Below are 14,627 nucleotides of genomic sequence, written 5' to 3'. Positions count from 1 at the left end.
GTTTGGGGCTCCACAACTTCATTTTGGGCCATTTCGGTTCTCTTCTGCTTCAGTTTGGTGCTCTCCAGGTTCAGTTTCTGCTCCTCAACTTCAATTTAGTGCTCCCCAGGTTCAATTTGGTGCTCCCCAGGTTCAGTTTGGGGCTGTCCAGCTTTGCTTTCAAACCCCTCAGCTGCATTTTGCTGCTCTCCAGCTCAGTTTCCCATCCCACCGTGCATCGTGGTGGTTTCCTCAGCTCTGACTTTTGCATCTGCCTTTATTTAAGCCTTGACCATGCGTCCCTGGGACCGGCCCAGCCCGTGGGGGGTGTTGAGCACATGGGGCTGAGCCGCTGGGAGCGGTTCAGGCTTCGCTCTGAGAGCACAGGGGGATGACGCAAATGGCTCTTCAAGGGCACGAGATGAAACAGCTGCTTGGTTTTCATTCCAGATGTGCCGTGGGAGCCCTGCTGAGGGGGGCACGGCCGCCTGCTCCCCCACAGCCTCTGCCTGGGAAGGGCCACGAGGTTACCTGGGCTCCCAAAACTCGAGCCAGGTCGGGCTGGGGAGGGCTGCGAAGGTCCGTGATGAGGTTTTGTCACAGCAGCGGAACTTCGCTGGGCCTTTAACGAGTGAAAAGCGATTCTTTCCTTGTAGGAGAGGTGCAGGAGGCGAATTACCTTCGGCTGCCTCGTGTCTCCTCTGAGGACTGCCAGGTGCCTGGGGGAGGTGACCCTGTGCCCCTTGTCCCCGTCCCCTCCAGCCTGTCCCAGCTGCGCGGCGCGAGCGGGAGAAGCCGCGGGAAGCGAGGGAAGACACTTCCTCCAGCGGCGGATCTGAGGTCACCTCCTGGCCCTTGATCCCTCCAGCCCGGGGTATTTGGGTCAGCGGGGAAGCACAGCTGAGAGCGACGTCCCTTCCTCCCCTCTCCCTGGAGATTCGGTTTTTAAAGGAACAAATAGGTTTGGCTTCAAGTGCTGCAGTCTGATTTTTTAATGATGTTTTTTGGAACAATGAGCTAAATACCGGCGGGGTTTGGATCTGCGTCTCAGAGTGGTGAGATTTTCTTCCTTTCTCACCTTCCTGCCCCTACCTTGCTCCGCTCTCAGAAACCTTTTTCTGCTTAGGAAAATGCCAGCAAACGAGGGGAGTTTGTCATCCTGTTGGATGGTCTGGCTGGAAAGAGAGCTGATCTGGTGTCCAGGTGGGACCACCTGGGCTGACCCTGAGGGCCCTGCCCACCACAAACACACAGGGTGCTCACAGCCCTCAGGGACCCCTCAGCATCGCCACTGCAGGGGGAGCTGAGCTCCCCCAATCCCCATGTGCCCATCCTCCTCTGCCACAGGGTCCCCGGGAGCTTTGTCACCCACTGGTGGGAGGAACAGAAGGTGACCAAAGCACTGCTGGTCGCTCATCCACTCTGGGCACAGTTTGGTGCTGTTGGGCAAGTGGGCTGATGGACAAATGGGTCACCTCCCCAGTTTTCACTCTGGCCTGAGCCCAGGGTGAGTGGTGCTGGGGAGGATGGATCATCCTGGCCATGCTATTGCAACAGCTGGCAGTGCCCAGGGCCAGGTTGGATGGGACTTGGAGCACCCTGGGATGGTGGAAGGTGTCCCTGCCCAGGGCAGGGGGTGGAACTGGGCGATCTTTATGGTCCCTTCCAACCCCAACCCTTCTGATTTTATGGTTCTGCGATCTCCCACACCTCTGATGCGCTGTTCCCCTTGGAGAACTTCAACCACTGCGTTCCCTGCCCACATTGAAGGCCACATGGCTTTGGATCAGCCATGGGCTGCCAGCTTGGCTGCCTTCGTTAGGGCAGAGTGGGAAGGAGGAATTTGTGGAGCTTTAGCTGGAGCTTTCCCCTTTTGTGGGAGCTGCTGGTGGAATGTTCTCCTTGGTCAACAACTCTGCTCCAGCAAAGCAGCACCAGCCCCACTCTGGGCTCTTCCCCTACCCCAGAGCATCCCTAGGAGCACCAGGAAGGTGCTGTCAGCTCTCTAAGTGGCTTGGGCTGGGGGGGCAGCAGGGGCTGGTGTTTTCCCCCAGCCCCCTGGAGCAGGGTGTGTGCCCCAGGGGGGTCCTGGCCCCTCAGCTGCTCCTTCAATCCCTTCAGGAGGGGCTGTGGTGGGAGCAGGGCGGGATGGACAGGTCTGGGCTCCATGGAACTCTCAGTGCCAAGCAGAGAGGTGGCTGTCAGGAAGGGCAACACACTTTGAGTCACTTCTAGTATCAGCAAACACCAAATCAAAAGTCATGTGCATTTCCCCTCACCAAAAGCAGAGTGCTTTTACGCCATTTTTTTTTTAAATCTAAAGATACGGTTTCTGAAGCCTTTTGTGTTTCTGTCAAGACACCTCTTGCATGTCATCTGTCAAGTTGTTTCTGCCAAGACACCCCTGTCACCAGCCAGCTCCCCCCATGGCACCCAGCTCCAAAACCAGCCCCTTCAACTGGTGCACCCAGGAGCTTGTTGGACTCACAGCACCCTAAAACACAATCAAGTCTTAACCCGATCCCTGTCGAAGTTCTGGCAGCTCCTGGGCTCCTTCCAGCCCCATCCTCAGCTGGATTCTCTCCATAGCTTCTTTTAGGACCTGCTTGATAAGACTCCATGCCTCATGTGGGGGCTTGTCTGTGTGTTTCCATATCTCGCCCAGCTTATCAGCCACAGAGGGTGGGAGGTGTGGCCAGGCTGGGAATTAACCATCCCATCCGAACCCTCTGGAAATCAGAAGCAAAATTCGCCCCCTTTTTTTTCTCACGTTGCTTTAAATCAAGAGGCAACTTCTCCAGCGTTGGAGGATCCAGAGGAGGGAAGGTGCTGAGCCCTGCCTGGCTTCCACTGGAGGAATGGCTGCCTCTGCCCTTCACATCCAGCAAAGTCCAGCAGAAACTTCAACACCACAAATTGCCAAAAATAAACCCTTCTTTCCCTGGAGCTGATCCAAGGACTGTGCCCAAAGGGGCGGGTTTGGGGCTAGGCTTCACCTGAACTCCATTTCTTTCCCAACCTGTGCTTTTCTGCCACGCCTTCCCTCCATCCTTGCCCCCCCAGCCCAGGTGAATGGAGATCACTGGGGATGCAACAGAGGGGGAAGTGTGCCGAAAGTGTGCCGGGGGTGTTTTGGTGTGAATCACGCCGGGATCAGAGCAGGCACTGAGGCAGTTTTCTCCTGCCCCCAGATTTTGCCGAGGTTTCCTTCCAGTGCTGGAGCCGGCCCAGCCCTCCCGGCTTCCCGGGGCTTCGCTGGGAAGCGCTGGGAAGACAAAACCCCGCTCTGGAAGTGAGGCTATTGTTCTTACTAATTTTAACTGGATGTTCTTCCCCAAACCTATTTTTATTCATTGCTTGTGGTAAGCCCTTTCTCTAAGGTAGAGCAATTTGCCACAGGACTCCTTTTTTTTTTTTTTTTGTTTTTTTTGGTGTGTTTACCGATTTTAATTGAGAGATGTCTCCTTTTTTACAAACCCAGAGCTGGAGGAGCTTTTCAGTGCCTGTTGCTGAGCCTCCTGCCCTGGGTTTTGCTTTGATCTCTGCAGGTGAGTGTGCGTTTTTGGGACCAGAGATTGATCCTGCCTATTTGCATGTAAATCCCCGGCTTATTAAGATCTGAATCTGGCCCTTTAAATTTAATACTTCGCTTTATGCTTTTATTTCCGCGTTTCTTAAAGTAATTTCCAAAAATAACAAACTTCAAACATGACGGGGCCATCTAACGTTTTACTGCCTTGGCTGGAGTAGAAGGAACATTTCTGGAAGTATATTATCCAATTTAACGAGCCTTTCCCATCTTGGCGTGGCTCCCACCCCTCACCCCCTCTCGGAGCTGTTTTGGACGGCTCTTTGGATCCGTGCCACCTAATCCCATTAGAGGGACTTTCGTTACACTGTGCCTTGTGTTTATAACCAAGAAAATCAGCTGGAGAGGGGGGTCCTCTCCCTCTCCCTTCCCCTCTCCTGTGTTTTTTGCCCGGGGTTGAGACGAGAGCCCAGCCAGTCCCATGAGGTTCCTGCGCAGCCCTTGCTTTTCATTTTATTGCTCCACTCTGCATTTATTAAGGAAGATTTTGAAGTAAATTGGGTCCTTGTGAACTTATAATTAATTTGGAAGGGTCAGCTCTTCCCAGCCTGGGGAGGGCTTCTTTGTGTGGTCCTTTTGTGAAAGGCAGAGGTTGGAGAGGCTCTTCTATAGCTGGGATTTGCTTTTAATAGGGACCTGGCTATTTTTGAAGATCTCACGGCTCTGGAAGGACCATGAGGGTGATTTTATTCAGGGCTGTGATGAAAAGGTTTGCAGAGCCCTTGGCTTGAGTGCAAAAAAAACCCAACCCAAACCAACCCTGCAAGAGGTAAAAAAAGGTAAAAGGACTTCATGTCCTGGAGCTGTGCTTGGCAGCCCAGAGACAGCACCTGGAGCTTGGAGATGCTCCAGGGGGTCCCTCCACTTTGGTGCCAGGTAGGGCTGGGGGCCCCTTGTCCCTCTGTCCATCCTGCTCTGCCCCACACACCACCCAGGGGACCTCTCTCTTCTCCTCAGAGCTGGTAGAACTGAAATTCCCTTCCTTACCACATTGCTTTTCTTGAAATCCTGCCTTTCCTCCCTGAAATAGTCACATAAACCATTAAAAGGAGAAGGTGCAGGGCCGGGAGAAGACAGTGGACAGGAGGAAATGGCCTCAAGCTGTGCCAGGAGATGTTAAGGTTGGATATTAGGAAAAATTTCTTCACTAAAAGGCTGGTCAAGCACTGGCGCAGGCTGCTCAGGGCAACGATGGAATCGTTGTCCCTGGAGGGAATGAAAAGCCATGTGGATGTGGCACTTGGGAACATGGGTTAGTGCTGGGCTTGGCACTGCTGAGGGAATGGTTGGACTTGAGGATCTTAAAAGGCTTTTCTAACCTTAATGATTCTAGGATGGACTGAAAAATAATCTGTGAATAATTAAAGTTTCTGGGGAAAAAAAAAAAAAGACAGACAGGCAGTGGGTTTTTTTGGAGTGGGCTGGAAGGAGACAGGGCATGATGGTCCCACTTGGGCACGGCCTGGCAAGGTCAGGGGTGGAATTTAACCTGGGACAAACATGTCTCCATCAGCTTGGCTGACCGTGGGGAGAGGGGAAGGTGAGGAGTGCTGACTCTGGGGGGTGAGGGAGGGAGGGCTGAGTGTGCTCCCCGGGACTGCAGGGCTGAAACTCGGGATAGGAAACTCTCCCTTGCCAAAGCTGGGGAGCAAAGGGCTTGGGGCAGCTCGGGGGGCTTTTGGCTGTGGAGATTCCTGATGGAAGTGGCACCAGTGGGGCATCTTCCCGTGGGCAGCAAAGATTGTTTGGACAGAGCGTTGAAACTCGGTGCCTTCCCTGGGACACAGTAACCCAGCAGAGAGGAATACAAGGAAAACCTGTCCGTACTCCATCGTCGTGCCCCATCCGTGGTGCCACCAGGTCTCTGTGTCATTTGTAGTTGCCCTGTTAATTAACAGCACTTAACACTGTTAATTACCTGTGCGATGGGGCTGCCTCTCAAAGCTGCACTCGGTCCCTGGTTGATTCCCCACTGCCCCTGTTGGATGTCCCACCCTGACCATCACCTTTCTCCTCTCTCTCCCCAGCGTGGGTCGGCTCCCTGGCCATGGGGATGATTTTTTTCTGCTCTCCCATCGTCAGCATCTTCACCGACCGCATCGGCTGCAGGACCACGGCGGCCATGGGAGCCACCATCGCCTTCATCGGGCTCCTCTCCAGCTCCTTCACCAAGTAAGGCTGTGCAGGGGACACCCAGCTCCTTGGAGAGCTCCTCTTCCTCCCCGTTCCCTGCAAACCCCCTGCCAACACACTGCTGCTGCCTTTGGGGGCAAAGCAGGTGGTTCCCACCCGCATGAGAGGTGTCCTGGCATCCCTCCAGCCCATGAGTGCTCAGCCTGCTCCCCTCCAGACTGTCCTTAGGTAAAAAGGGAGCGGGTTTTACCCAGGCAAGGGACTGTATTTTCTGGGATTTCAGCACTCAGGTCCCTCGTTTGATCTTTACGACGGCAGGAGAGGTTGGTGTGCCTCTCACGGGCAGCTCCAGAGAGGCACTCACAGAGAAAACCATTCTCCTTTGCAACCATTTTCACATTTGGTGCTGAAAGTAAATTAATGCTTAAAATAACATTTGGTGGATTACGCCTAAGAGGGAGTTTCTGTGCTGGGCAGACAGGGAGGGGAAGGCAGACAGGGTTTGGAGCAGTTTGTGGTGTTCCTGCCCTGGCTCGTGTGTCTGCAGCAGTGCAGGGCCAGTGCTGCTCCTTGTTTTCCATGCCTGATCCCATGCCATGAATTTCTGCTGGCAGGCACTGGCCAATGTGCATTTGGATGGCAGGTGTACCTTGTGTGTCTTTCCAGCCCAGAAATTGGGGTTGGCATGGTTGTGGGAGCAAAAAGAGGTCACCTCTGGGGTAATTTATGTGACACTTACTAAACACAGTCTCAGAGGCTCCATGGAGAAACCTCTAAAGCAGCATTTGCCCCACTTTATCTGAATAAAAACATAGCTTTGGATTTCAGTTAAAATCAATATTGTTTTAATTAAAATGCTTCAAGGAGTGGGTTTTTAAAGCAAATACACACCAGTTTCCAGAGGGCGACTTGCCCGCTCTGTGCTCCTCCTGGTCAGTGAGACCCTTGTGCTCCTCCCAGTCCTGTTTCCCTGGATCCCCAAATCCTCATCTGTGGAATCCCCCCATTATGCTGGGAGTGGGGATCAGGAAAACCCCCCAGGACAGTGGCCAATTGCAGATGGGATCTTTGGCATGCTGAAACCGTCCTGGGCAGCAGCATGGAAGGAACCACTGTCTGCAGCTTCCTCCTCAGGTGCCACCCTTTGCGTTTCCAAAGGTAATAGCAAAAGGTGCCGTGGGTCCTGAGGGAAGCTGTGCCCTGGCACGCAGATCACGGGAGCTTCCCATGTAATCCTGCTTTCCTTCTAATCAATGGAGCTTGGACTTTTCTCCCCCCTCTACTGTAAAATGTGCAAAGAAAAAGAGCTCGTGGGAGCACACCACTGCCAGGGGCTCGTTGTGTTGGGCTTCAAAAAAAAAAAAAAAAAAAAAAAGTACAGGCAGAGAGGAATATAATTTCCAGGAGAGCTATAGGACTGAAATCCCCATTTCCTGCTTCTCACTCTTGGACCACATTCCTCTGGCTGCCTTTTAAGGGAGAAAGGAGCCCCTTTGCAGCTGGACCACGGCGAGGGAAGCTGCGACGGCGGAGCCGAGCGGGGCCAGGGGAAGAGCAGGGAGGCTGTGGGATCTGGCAGCGCTCCACCCGGGTGGTGAAGGCTGCTCCTGAAATTCGGGGCTTGTGGCTCCAGCTCTCCCAGAACAATGGAGAAGGTTTTTTTGGTCCCTCCTGCCAAGTCCCTCCACCACAGCTGGAGATTGTTCCCCTCTGATACAAGCACTGGTGCAAAGGGACACAGCCTGGCTTTGGTGGGCTCAGGCAGAGCTGGATTAAGGCTCATCCATCCCCCCTTTGTCTCCTGGTTTCTCTAAAATGGGTTTGTTTTGTCCAAATGGAGGAGCAGCTGTTCCCAGCACTGCACTGATCTGCTGCAAAAACCCTCTGAGCCACCAAGAGTGTGTGGCAAGACCCCAACGCCCGGCTCAGTGCCTCTTGTCTCAAAACATTGGGAATTTTGTATGAAAACCACTAAAGAAACCAAAGATGCTGAAAAGCAAAGCTCTGGGGAAGGCTGGATGGGGTCAATGTGAGGCTTTTCCTCTCTCCTGTCTTGCTCTGAGGTGTGTCCTGCACTCATAACCAGCTCAAGCCACCAGAGACCTTGTGTGCTCTCAAGGAAAGAGAAATCCCAGTTAAGGCTTTAGCTTTAGCTTCCCTCCAGTTTAAGGGTGTTGAGGAATGGGAGATGATGGCCAGCTCAGCAGGGCCGTCTTCACATGCCCCCAGTGCCCTCCCAGCCCTCCTCCTCTGCACTAAGTGTTCTGTAGGGAGGGCTGGGTCCCTTTTCATCCGCTTCTCCTTCCCCTCCACAATTTCTGCCCAGTTACTCCTGCACAGAGGAATCCCCCAAACTTCTGCCAGCGAGGATGAACCAGGGCTGTTCCCAGTGAGGGCTGGAAGCAAGAGGAAGCCAATGGAGGGAGACCTCCCTGTCCCAGGAGAAACAATTATCCATTGGCGACCTCACAATCCGAGGAGAGGATGCGGCCCTTCCCAGCGGACAGCAGCTGGCTGATTCCCAGTGAGCAGGCTGGGAAATCCTGGCTCCTTAGGAAGCGTGGCTGAAAGGCGCCCCTGCTCAGGCAGGGGTGTCTGAGCATCACCAGGGAGCCAATGGGAACTGAAAGGCCTCCAGGATCCACCTTGGGCAGGACAAGAGCCTGGCTACACCCAAGGTGAACTAAGAATGGTCGCAAAATGGCTGACCGGTCATGAGACTTTATATTTTTATAAGTTTTGGTCCATTTGCAAATTGGGGTTTAATTGTCCAATTCCAGCTCCAGGTTGTGAGGTCTCATCCTTCTTGTCTTCTCTCTTCAGTCCATCGTTGTTTATGCTGAAAGGCTGAAAGTTGTCCTTGGTCTCCAGCAGGAAAAGGATTTGTTTTGTCTATGTACTCTGTGAAGAGAGCTTATCGCTTAGCACTTAATATGAGGGTCAGAACTATATCTCTAGGCAGCACAGAATCTGAAAATATGAAAGATAAAGTTTAAGGCATCACCGTGACCAGGCCAGGGCTGGTGCGTGGGAGGTCGGACACGGCCACAAGGCCCAGCTGCTTGCCTGGCGCCCACAGAGGGGGCTTCTGATGTGGTTTTGCTCTGGAGTGGATGGAAGTTGCCTTTCATGACAGTCATTTGTCTCGGAGCCGTCAGGCACGGCGACCGTGTTCTGCTTTCTGCTTGGCAGGCTGGAGGGGTGAGCGTGTAATGGAAGGAATGATGTGCTTGTAAAGGTTTTCCCAACTTCCAGCTGCTCTGGTAGATGTGGGCTGCTGTCTCCTCACTTGCTCTGAGAGCAGCACTCGGTCTTGCTCCCAGGGTTGGAGCACAGACCCTGCTTGTACAACACCCTGAGCTGCACAAAGGTTTTCCTCACACTTTCCTCCCAGGCAGTGTCCCATGGCAGACCTTTGCAGCTGGATGTATGGCAAGGGTTGAAGAAAAAAAATTCCTTCATCTGGAGAGAAACACAACAGGTTGTTTGTGCTGCCTAAATCCAGGCTCCTTTGTCAGCTGCTTCTGTTGGGAAAATTGGGCTGGAAATTGGGAAGCAGCTCCTTCCAAGGGCTTTCAAGACTCTCCATCTGCTCTGTAGAGCAGCCACTTCACTCCCTCCTCAAGTGCAGCCACCAATGTAAGGTACAAATGAGATCTATTAACTGTCTAATTTAAGCTCCCAGAGGAGCTTAAAGAAGAACTTAATTAACCAGCCTGGAGCCTGGGCAGAAACACCACATTTCCTTCCTACGTGCCTAATAACCAGCAGGGTTGGTGCCTTCTGCTTCCAAACACCGGGTGCAGAATGTTTTCAATTAGTCCTTTCAGTGGAAAAATGAAAAGGATTTCTAGCTAAAAATATCCCACCGTCCCTACCTTAGAAAATCTTGTTCGCTGTAATTCAAAAACCATTGAAGTAAGGACAGCCTCCCAAGGAGGCCAGGTTGGCTGCTGCCTTCTCCTGGTGGCAGAAAGCACTTCCCTGCTACGCTTCATTTTGCAGATTTCGTGTGCCAGCTGCAAGGTGAGGATTATCCCTGCTTTGGCGAGGGGATAAGCTCCTCGAGGTCAGGCTGTCTGTGCAGCACCTGTGCTGTGCGAGCCCCTTGGCAGGCCTGCAGGGGAGGACGCTTCCTCACCTCTGCCTCGCTCCCACGTCTTTTACTCCCGCCAGGTCGCTGGAGGTCCGTTATTTCACGTATGGGATCCTCTTTGGCTGCGGCAGCTCCTTCGCCTTCCAGCCCTCGCTGGTGATCCTGGGTCACTACTTCAAGCGCCGCCTGGGCCTGGCCAACGGCATCGTGGCCGGGGGCAGCTGCCTCATCTCCGTGCCGCTCCCCTTCTTCCTCAAGATGGTCGGGGGTGCCATCGGCCTGGCGCACACTTTCCAAGTACTCAGTGCCTTAATGCTCATCCAGATCTTCTTGTCCATGACCTACCGGCCCATCCTGACGCCTTCTTGCGACCCTCAGCACGACGGGCACGACAAGCTGGGCAGCAGGAGCGTGAGGCAGCAGTGCTGGGCCCAGGTCCGCAAGTATTTCAACCTGAGGGTTTTCCGGAGAAAGACTTACAGGATTTGGGCCTTTGGGATCGCTACTGCTGTCCTGGGATACCTCGTACCTTACATGCACCTGGTGAGAGCCGTGCCTGGGGCTGGAAGGGGGAGGCTGGAGATCCCTTTGCCCAGAGTGGGGAGGGAGGAGGAGGTGAGGAGTGGGGACGGGCAGTAGGGGGAGAGGCACCAAAAGCCTTGAAGCCGAGAAACTGCTGCACGTCCTGTAAACAGGAACTGTGACGGTTTTGTGTGTCCTCCCTGTGCCCTCTGTGCCAGGGTAGGCCAGGGTCACTTCCCAGAGCTCCTAGGGACCAGCACCAGCAGCAGGAGAGTAAGGGCCTGTTGGGTTTGGGGTGGGTGGAGGGTGTAGGTCAGTGTGGTGTGGACACAAGGGTCACACAACCACCCCAAATCCATGAGCCCTCTGCAGGAAATCTCATCCCTTTTGGGGAGATGAGCGGGATCAACGTACTGCAGCTTCACGTCCTTGTGTCCTTGTCTCCACCCTAGGTCAAATACGTGGAGAAGCGATTTCAGGAAACCAAAAAGGACTGGATCCTCCTGGTTTGCCTCGGGGCCATGTCAGGGCTGGGGCGCTTGGTTTCGGGCCGCATTGGTGACTGCATTCCTGGGCTGAAGAAGATTTACCTGCAGGTAAATCTTGGTGTGTCCAACCCTCCGTGGAGGTGCTGGCCAACCACAGCAGGGCAGGGATGGAATCTCTACCTTGGTGTCCACACTCTGCTCAATAACTGTCAATCACAAAGCCTTTACCAACCACTGTCTGCTGTGAGGGAAGAAAATTGACTACAGAAATGTGTGAGAGGAGTTACACACTTGACCTGAGGGTTCGGTGTCTCTTCAGCAAACTCCATGGTAGCAACTCTTCCCAAACTACCAACACCCTTTCACCTCCTTGTGGGTTTTGAAGAACAAACTGCTGAAATCTAGCAGCTAATCCAGCAGCTAATCCTCCTTAACCCTTCTTAAAAGGTTACTCTTAAGGGCCTCTCCGAGACAGGAGCAGCGGCTGGATGGCTTTGCTGGGTCCAGGGGAGGGAGCAGCGACACTGACCTGCTCAGTGTCATCTCCATGGCTCTCCCTGCTGCCCATCCCCGCTCTCATGCCCGCTTCTGTCTCCCCAGGTTGCGTCCTTCATGCTGTTGGGCCTCCTGTGCATGATGATCCCCCAGTGCCGAGGCTTCGAGGGCGTCATCGTCATCTGCCTCTTCCTCGGCCTCTGCGACGGCTTCTTCACCACCATCATGGCCCCCATCGCCTTCGAGCTGGTGGGGCCCATGCAGGCATCCCAGGCCATAGGGTACCTCATGGGGCTGATGGCCGTGCCCATGACCGCGGGCACGCCCATAGCAGGTTGGTCACGCCGCGGGGCCGCACCGGCACCCAGAGGTTGGGAGGGAGATGCCGGTTGGCAGCTTTCACCCGTGGTGGCGTTTTGGTGTGAGACCAGAAGTGCTGGTTTGAGTTTTCTGGTTTGTCAGGTGGCGTGGAGGTTGAGGGGTGGGGGTGGCGTCGCTCCACGCCACGTCCTGTGGCGTCTCAGGGCTCTTCTCAAGGCTGATGGAAGGTGATCCTTGGGGGAACAGTGAGCCAAGGTCACATTAAGTGATTCCTGTTTGCAGCTGAGCTAGAAATTGGCAGGTAATAATTTTCTAGAAGTCCTTTTAGATGGAATTGAAGTTGGAGATGGAGGCACCCGAGCCTCCACAAAGACCTGGGTCTGTGTTCCAGCACAGCAATAACCCCACGGTCCTTAACAGCCAGGGCTTTGCCAGAGCTGCCCCTGAGCAGCAGGACCTCTGCACCGGCCGAGCTAAGCCAAAGCTGGATAAGCACCTCCGATCTCTCTGCTTCCGGCAGCAAAGTTCACTCCAACGCCCTCGGGAGGGAACGTGGGGGTCACAGAGCTCTCACTGGGAGGGGCTGCACCACGACCCCCTGAGCGGGGCTTGCTGGGTGAAGGGGCCCTTTGCATCAGCCTAATCCCCAGGGAAGTGTCCACACAGGAGGCACTGAGAGGGATTTTCCAGCACTGATCAATGGCCATGTGTTATTCTCCAAGGACGCCTGGCTGTGTTGGAACTTGCCAGACAAATGCAGAACTTTGTTGGGTTTTAAAGGCTTGGCTATTGTTTGTAACTGGCAGCGTGTATTTCACAGCTGGAGAAAAAACGTCCCTGAGGGCAGGGCTTCCAAATGGAGACAATCAGCAGAGGAACAGCCCCTGCCCACTTTTCCCATTGCTGGCAAGCTCTGGGAAGAAGTGTTGGGTTTAACGTGTCTCAGCTTGCATTTGGGATTGTCTGGGATGTGGCCGATTGTGTCCTGCTCTGGTGAAACAGGAGGGATGGCTGAGGCTTTCCTTCTCCACTCCCTTGGTACACAGTGCTGGCTGCACACATCCTTTAATCCAGGGCGTAAAAACTCCAAGAAATGCAAACGGAGGAAAAAAAAAAAAAGAGATTATTTTAAAAACCCAAATCTCCCCAAATCTGGGTGGGTGACGCAAACCGCGCTCCAAGGAGGGAACAAGCAGGTCATTAGACTAATGAGCTCATTAACCCGACGAGGCTCTAACTTCGTCTCTCGCCTCTTCCAGGATACCTCAATGATTATTTTGGGAATTACGACGCGGCCTTTTACTTTGCCGGGGTGCCGCCCATCATCGGCGGCCTGGTGCTCTCCGTGGTGCCGCTGGTCCACCAGAGGATGCTGAAGAAGCAGCGCCTGGATTCTGGCAAAGACAAGATGCTGGTGTCGGAGGCGGTGGTGAACGGGGAGCTGCTGCCGGGCTGCCCAGCCTCCGAAGCGCACATGTGACACACACGGTGACACGGTGACACGGCTCCTCCCGGGACACCAGCAGCCTCTCCATTGCCCCAGCACGGCCCCTTCCCCAGACGGACCGGAATTCCCAGTGATCGCAGATGCACTATGTTTGTAAAGGAGAAAACACAAAAAGTTCTTCTAGTTAAAGGCTTTTAACTAGCAGAAATGCTTTTTTTTTTTTTTTTTTTGTCGGGGACAGTTTTGATTTCAAAGCCACCTTTTTGTTTTGGTTTGGTTTTTTGGGGTGTTTTTGTTTTTGTTTTTTTTCTCCCCCTCTAACCATTTTTCTAAGGAGAACCTCTCACCAGGATTCAAACTTGATCGAGCTCCCACTCCTCTCCCCGGTTTTCTATACGTCACGACAGAGGTTTACAGCTAATAAATGCCTTTTCCGAGCAGGCCACGGACGGAACTTGTTGAACCTTGCAGCTGTCCATCCTCCTCCTCCTCCAGTGTCACTCGGGTGTCACATCCAAGTGAGACAGCCCCCTCCCCGTCCAGCACCTGGGGCTGTTTTGGAGCCAGAGATCCGAAGGAGGAAACGCTGCTTTAGTCTGATGCACAAACCAAATAAATGTCAGCGAGTCCCGCTTTCATCTTCTTCTTTCCTCCTTTCCCGCTGCTCTCCCACACCCCCAGGGAGCTGCAGCTGGGATGACAGGGAGCTCGGCTGGCTCCAGCCATCGGAGTCACGCGGGAGCACACCCTTCCTGCAAAATATGCCTTAAAAACGCCTGGATGAGACCAGCAGGTCCCTTGGCTGCTTTCCACCTCCGTTTTCCCACCCAGCAACTCATGGTTGGGCTTTCCGAGCTGCAAAAGAGACGGGCAGCTCCTTGCACAGCCCACAGTGCCCGGCTCCGGGGGGCCAAACCCGTGGGATCGCCACCAGAATGGGCACTTTGGTGGCTTTGAGGCACAGAGGGTTGGGACAGAGCCCCTGTGCCGTGGATCAGCTCCGTGCTGGGAGGTGGCTTCCCTGCTGGGGCGCCCACGGGGATGCTCCCGGCTCAGGGCACAGGGTGCCACTGCTGGTTTTGGGGGCCAGTTGTGTATTATGCAGCAATAAGCATGAGTCAGTATTGGTGGGGAATCCCAGTTTTCCAAAGGGTTTGACAGCCCCAGTAGCATTTAACTCGTAGCCCGTGTGTTGTCACTGAGCTGGTGCAGGGTCAGTGCTGATCCAGGGGGAGAGGGAGACAGTGCAAGGAAATCACACAGCCAGTGGGCACCCACCACACTGAGAGGCAGCAGAGCTCAGCCTCGGGCAGGAACCCATCACTGCCCACAGAAAATTGTAGAAATTCAAATTGCGCAGGGAAGCTGTGACTGCCCCATCCCTGGAAGTGCTCCAGGCCAGGTTGGACAGGGCTGGGAGCAACCTGGGAAAGTGAAGGTGTCCCTGCCAATGGCAAGGGGTTGGAATGAGATGAGCTTTAAGGTCCATTCCGACCCAAACCATTCCATGATTCTATGATCATCCCCAGGGTCTGCTAATTAGCGTGGCAAATGAGT

General features: G+C 54.1%; 1 protein-coding gene across 1 annotated transcript in view; it reads left to right on the top strand.

The window, feature by feature from the left end:
• SLC16A2 (solute carrier family 16 member 2) overlaps window positions 1-13,510 on the top strand; it is a 35,358-nt gene extending 21,848 nt beyond the window's left edge. Inside the window, exons 2-6 of the mRNA XM_066202367.1 lie at window positions 5,596-5,740; window positions 9,878-10,340; window positions 10,772-10,915; window positions 11,408-11,636; window positions 12,883-13,510. Of these exons, the coding sequence (XP_066058464.1) occupies window positions 5,596-5,740; window positions 9,878-10,340; window positions 10,772-10,915; window positions 11,408-11,636; window positions 12,883-13,103 (1,202 nt within the window). The 3' untranslated portion in view covers window positions 13,104-13,510. The remainder of the gene's footprint in view (window positions 1-5,595; window positions 5,741-9,877; window positions 10,341-10,771; window positions 10,916-11,407; window positions 11,637-12,882) is intronic.
• Window positions 13,511-14,627: the final 1,117 nt, after the last annotated feature.

This window comes from Chamaea fasciata, unplaced genomic scaffold, assembly GCF_029207755.1.
Source record: "Chamaea fasciata isolate MVZ Bird 193981 ecotype frontalis unplaced genomic scaffold, bChaFas1.0.hap1 SCAF_22, whole genome shotgun sequence".
Classification (NCBI taxonomy): Eukaryota; Metazoa; Chordata; class Aves; order Passeriformes; family Sylviidae; genus Chamaea; species Chamaea fasciata.
Note: the sequence above shows the minus strand (reverse complement) of the source record. Positions and strands in the feature narration are given on the sequence as shown.